At 38.1% G+C, this 6401-nt stretch overlaps 1 protein-coding gene and 1 pseudogene across 2 annotated transcripts in view; both read left to right on the forward strand.

Moving 5' to 3' along the window:
• LOC147818073 (uncharacterized) overlaps nucleotides 1-4513 on the forward strand; it is an 8362-nt pseudogene extending 3849 nt beyond the window's left edge. The window contains exons 2-6 of the transcript XR_015438352.1: nucleotides 796-1107; nucleotides 1199-1493; nucleotides 1594-1677; nucleotides 3169-3212; nucleotides 3621-4513. The product of XR_015438352.1 is annotated as an uncharacterized LOC147818073 (transcript). The remainder of the gene's footprint in view (nucleotides 1-795; nucleotides 1108-1198; nucleotides 1494-1593; nucleotides 1678-3168; nucleotides 3213-3620) is intronic.
• Nucleotides 4514-4950: 437 nt separating this feature from the next.
• Nucleotides 4951-6401, forward strand: part of LOC111668460 (uncharacterized) — a 9949-nt gene continuing 8498 nt past the window's right edge. Inside the window, exon 1 of the mRNA XM_023424539.2 lies at nucleotides 4951-5615. Within this exon, the coding sequence (XP_023280307.1) occupies nucleotides 5558-5615 (58 nt within the window). The 5' untranslated portion in view covers nucleotides 4951-5557. The remainder of the gene's footprint in view (nucleotides 5616-6401) is intronic.

The raw sequence follows: 6401 nt of genomic DNA on the forward strand, positions 1-6401 counted from the left end.
GTATATTCTCATTTGTCCAGGTCATAGTATCCTAAAGGAGTTTTTTAAATCGAAAACAACTGGACTAGGTTATTTGTCTGGGAAGACGTTTCACCTCTCATCCAAGAGGCTTCATCAGTTCATGTACGCATCTGACCAGGCTAGGACTGGTCCTACTTTCTGGTGTGGAGACCCAGGTATTTAACCTCTTGTGGGCGTTCACAAGGATGATGATGACATCATCAAATAACCTAGTCCAGTTGTTTTCGATTTAAAAAACTCCTTGTGTATATGCATGTATATATGTATGTATATGCATAATAGTATGCATGAATGTGCAAATGCTTAGTACTTATGTACATATAGTATATATGTATGTACAAATTAAGTATTCAATTCATCTACAACAGATCTCATGTGGCACTCTGCTAGAAATATGTACTCTGCAACAAAAACATAAATGAGACAACCATTTATTCATTCCTTTCTGAAATGAATGTATAAACAAGTAAGTAACAACAGTAATGTCGGTGAGAGAGTTTTTTCAGAAGACAGAATTGAATGGACAGACTCTGCAGTGGTGAAAAGAAAAATAAAGAGTATGAGTAACATGTTACTGTCATCAGGGTCAGTTTCACCTGTTACACTCCTCTACATTTCCCAACCCTTATTTAACCATGATCAGATGAAGATGCTTCATCATTTTCAACTGAAGTGTCAGACATGAAGAATAGAAATGGAGTAGCATTCAGTATTTACCAAAGAACCATGTACTGTCTGTGATTTCTGTTGTATCATGTGTTTGTTGTTTTACAGGCTCCAGTGCTGTGAGTCCTGTATTTGTGCAGAAGGGGAAGGATTTACTGCTGGAGGTCATGAAACCTGATGTACCTGAGGATTTTTTTATTTTTCAATGGAAAGTCAATGGAAGTAACACTTTAGTTTCATTTCCACCTGGTAGAGAACCAATTGTCTCTGATGTTTACACTGGAAGGGTTGAGGCTTCTGTGAAAAATTTCTCTGTGAAACTGAAGAATCTACAAGAGGCAGACAGTGGAGTTTATACTGCACGAGTGACAGGGACTCAAGGAGATAAAACACCAGCTGGATACAGCGTCACAGTTCAAGGTAGGTTTGTTAACATCCACTGACAGAGACACTGACAGAGACAATCTGCTGCCATGTTTCTAAAACGCTTCATGTAAACTTTCCCCCTCAGATCCAGTGTCTCCAGTTGCCATGACAGTAGACTCTGTGTCCAGCAGCTCAGACTCCTGTAGCCTCACTGTGACCTGCAGCACACAAGACTCACATCACATCAACAGCACCTTTACATGTGACACCAACACCTGCAGTCAGGAGGGAGGAGAGAGGTCAAAGGTCACAATCCTCTGGTGCTTCTCTCCATGTCCACCTGTTGAAGGACTCAATCATCTGTAACCATAGCAACCAGGTCAGCTCGGAGAGACAGAACATGACAAACATTCGGAATATCTGCCCTCTAAAGACTGGTGGTAAGACTGAAAGATGTAAACGATAAGAGACTGTGAAATTAAAACTGCAATCATGCACTGTGTCGACATCTCTGATAAAGTTCTTGTTTTTTCTTTACAGTTTCTAATGCAGCCAGGAGTATTGTGATTGGCACTACTGCTGGGATTGTGGTTGTTATCCTTTGCTCTGTCCTTTACATAACATGTAAGTCTCAGTGTGAAAAGAATAATGCAGTAAAAATCTGGTTATTATTTAGCCAATACATGGAAATCCAGCATTGCAGCAGAGCATAATCTTCATACCCCAAACCTCTATATTAGGCATCAGAATCAGAATGATTCAAGTCCAGTTAAAATTCATATATATTTTTTCTACATAGATCTGCTGTGTAAAAGTGACTTTCTTAAGTCTGAAAAAAGTGGTTTAGGTGATTTACATTAAACATTTTTTAGGTGATCATTTTGAGTTCTGTAATGCCTCCTTTTACAAGCTGAAAAAAGCTAACTCCTGACCCCAGTGTGGTCACTGATTGAATTGTTATTGAGTAACAAAAAGGTTACTACTAATAAATAACATTTTCATGAATAGCATATTTCTTTAAATGACAGATGCACTGAACCTGAGAGTAAGATAGACGTGGGTTTAATGATGTGTCAGCTTGATGAGCATTTGACAGTTTATCTTTCCCTTCTTTTCTAAACTCTTTCCATCTTAAATTTTACACACCCGTCTGCTGCCTGAATAAATCTTACTCACCTGAATCAGGATGGTGTTTCTAGCTTTAGAGCACCATTGTTTGTTTATTAATACTAAATAATGTCAGATTCATTTAACTTTCATTCCACTACACATTTCCTTTCCTTACCTTTAGACCAAAAATATTTAATAAAATTCAATAATATGAAGGTTTTAAAAACCATTTAGGGACGTAATTAGTCAGAAATTGATTTGAATGTTTACTGAACAGTTAAATGAATTAGTAAAATGAAAAGTATCAGAGCAGGTGCATCCCTCTCTATCTTCAAGAATCTCTTTGACTCATCTCTACGGAGAACACCTCCTCCTCCTCTGACACCCTAACAGGCCTAACTAGCACGTACACTTTCGGTGCACTCGTTTACCTGATCTTGTTGCACTTTGAGGTACTGCACAGATGTAGTACTTGGTTTCCTGCTGCACTGAAGCTTTAGTGTTGTCCCTCACCTGTAAGTCACTTTGGATAAAAACCAGATGAGTCAATGTAAAAATCCTGTGCTGATCCTGTCTTTGAAAAAGTGGCTTTACTAACATAGTGACAGTAGCTCATGGGCTGAGGCAGTTTGAACAGTTCAAAAACGCACCAGAGAAAGTGAAGGTCAGTCATTTCAGATGCTGAGTGGTGTGATAGCATTATATCAGGCCGCTGTGCTTCTTCTCAGCCTCTACCAACAAACACACACTATACTACACACGATACAAGCTTCAAAAACAAGTTGCTGACCTGGCATCCTTGTCACAGAAATGAGCAGACTCACAGGGAAGACATTTTGCACGTTTCCAAAAAACAATGAAAATCACTTTGACTGCTCTAAATATTTCTTTTCTTTATTAAAAAAGAGAAGAAAAAAAGGAATGAGGAAAAACAAGAGACTTTAACTTCTGAGGGAAACTTACATTTTAAGGAAATCAACATATGTTTTTATGACTGACCTACAGGTAGAAGAAAGAACCGCCAAAATACAGTATATGAAGTTCCTCAGGTAAGCGTCAAGTTTTGTTTTAAAAAAATCTCGTCCAACTTTGCCAGTCAAACTGAGGAACAGAATTTCACATTGTGAATAATTTAATGATGGAAACCTGATTTTAAGGAGGAGGTGAAAAAAAGAAATGAGTTCAAAATTAAGAGCTTTGTGTTAGTTCAAGTGCAACAGAAATCCACCCTTAATTTATCCACTTTAACTCCAACTGTATATTCAGGACAAGGCAGTCTATCTGAAATCCATCCGCCTCCTTGCTACACTAACTGCTTCACCCAGTCTGCTGTCGCTGATCCTGCTGTGTGTTCCTGCAGCACCTGACACATGTACATGTTGCTGTTTATATCTACCCAAACGTGGAGGTTTGGATTTATGTGTTTTCTAACAAGACTGTGTGATTTTTCTTCCTAGAGCATCAGTCCAGCACAAACTCAGAGTCAGAGTCCTACAGAAGATGCTCCAGGTTGTTCTCCAACCTCCACCTATGCGTTGGTGAAGTTTCACAGCACACCTGTGGAATCCACTAAGACCAAAACCACCAACTTGCCAGAGACTGTGTATGCTGAAGTTAACAGAGCTAACAAGTCCAACCCCAGACCCCCCCCCAAGAAAACAACGCCTAGAGCTGATGAAACGATGATATAGGACTATACCGCTGGATGCTTAGACTGCATTTTGGCTCAGCCAGGGTACATATATATGTGTGTGTGTGTATATATGTAAATACATGTGTGTGTGTGTATGAGTGTGTTTGTGTGTGTGTGTGTGTGAGTGTGTGTGCGCTATCACAAAATAAATCAATCGTATATAAAAAATAAATAATTATTTGTTCATTGTGTGTTTTGAGATGCTGATATAGCGCCCTATAAGTCGGCGGGCTCGGTTGTCATGGTTAGCTTACAGTAATAAACCATCAGACTGAACCAAGAGGTCATGGCTTGATCACTAGGTTTAGGAAAAGATTGTGATTTGACCATTAGACAATCTTTGGGATAAGAACACAGATCTCCCTTGTTATATTCCTATGTTTTGTTCATCCATCCATCCATCCATCCATCCATCCATCCATCCATCCATCCATCCATCCATCCATCCTTCCATCCATCCATCCATCTATCATCCATCCATCCACATTTTAAGACTTTTCACTGTAAATGTGCAGTCATTAACGTGCAGCAGGTTTGCATGCTAAGTTCTGCATTTTATTACTAGAAATACATTTGCAGTTCTTCACTGTTTTCTTGTAAATTTACATCACAATGCTGGTCACAATTTTGTCAATAAATGACTGTATATTTACAGTATGTACCTTTTGTTTTTTTTTGTATTTAATGATCATTAAAGAATGTTACTATAGTACTATTACTGCTACTGCTACTGTTACTACTACTAGTGAGTGAGTGAGTACAAGCGTGTGTGTGTTTGTGTGTGACAGATCAAACACAGTCCCACTTGAAGTCACTGAGTTTCTTGATGAGTGTGCAGACATGCAGATTCACTGATGTTGCCTTCGTTTTGAACATCTTCCCGCTCTTCTTGCTCTGCAGCCTCTCATGAATTTCAGGTTCTGAAAAACAACGTAGTTCTTAGTGTCTTTGCAACAGTTTGGCACAAACAACAAAAACAGTGAATTTAAAGATTGGTTTTATTTAAAAAAAAAAATCTTGATTCTGACTTTGTTATAAAACTTCTAAACCACATAAAACTCAACTGGAGAAAGATTCACAATTATTTTTCACTTTCTTGACAGGGAGAATTGTACAACGTTTGTGAACATTTTGACACTTTGAGGCAGAAAAAGAAAAGGTAACATACCTTACTCAGTGGACGTTGCTTCATCATTGCAGCTCTGGACGTCTGTGACAAAAGGCTGAGCAGACTGTAGTGAGGCTGCGCCTTTGTGGCCACAGACACTGGTTGGTAAATGTGCTCCAAGTTCGTCATCAACAAAAATAAAATGCATGCTGCAAAAACAGCCCTAACCTTTAAGCAAGAACTTCTTATGTCGGTTAATGTTTAAATTTCATGAATTTCATATCCATGCTCCGCTGTAAAGTAAACTGTAAAGAGATTCTCTGAAAGTGCTGCCATCAACCCCCCCCCCCCGACATGTGAGGTGACAGGTACAGTTAACATAACTAGTTAGTCCTCTTTGTTGAAACACAATAGAAATACCACAATATATTTTAAATAATCTCTGATAAAAAAAATGATATATAGCTGTTTCTGTGCTTGTGGGTGAATAATTCTGTTGAAGATGGGTGTTGGTGTAGGGCACGATATAGGAAGTTGGTGGAGGGAACTTCACTTCCTCATATAATTTAGTTTCGAGTGGAGTAAGTGTCAGAATGGGACGTATTTTATTGATATATGCTGTTTTACTGGTGTGTTCGTGTCAGATTGAAGGTAAAACCTATTTTTTTCTACTAATATTTCAAGTTTTGGATTGCCTCCTTTTATCTTTAAATTCTGGTTGTTGAATTTCAACACTCAAACATCATGTAAAAGACATGAAATGAGACTAAGGGAGTGGAGGTGAGGAAGAAGCTATATTATAAGAAAATGAAATGTAGTAATAGCTGTCAAGCAGAAAAAACAAGAATCCTGGAGTATAAAAATTGTAAAATGGGAACATATACCCAAAAGTAATAAAAAAGGATAAAGATGAACTTTATTAAACTTTATTTGGAAAGCACCCTACAGGAAACACAGCTCGAAGAAGAACAGAAATAAAATGTACAAAATATGGTGAACTTGTTGGATAAACTTTGTTTCTCCCAGTAAGATAGAAAACTGTTACAGCCACGTGATCTGACACAAACAAATAAGGGATTTATTGTAAGTCAGGCAGATATTGAAATAAATGTATGATGCTAAATTGTACTTCATGGAAATGTAGAAGGAGAGGTGGCCACATGTGGCAGGTACGTCTAGTCCAGTGTGAGAGGAGCTGCTGTTGCCTACATTTATATTTTTCCATAGAAAAACTAGTGAGTAGAAACCTGTATAACAGAAAACTGACTTCCTTTATTTGATCAGTGAATTTGAACCTCTTAATGATCATTATTTCACTGATTGTAGCAAGCAGTGTCATTCTACAGTAATCTTGAATAACTCAGTTCTCTGACCACAGGTGTGTGGTATGGACACTACACTCCTTCTACCTAAATGCCAAAATGTCTGACAGTAACA

Source organism: Seriola lalandi, unplaced genomic scaffold (assembly GCF_002814215.2).
Source record: "Seriola lalandi dorsalis isolate HSWRI2012SDOR001 ecotype SW California unplaced genomic scaffold, Sedor1 jcf7180002054736, whole genome shotgun sequence".
NCBI lineage: Eukaryota > Metazoa > Chordata > Actinopteri > Carangiformes > Carangidae > Seriola > Seriola lalandi.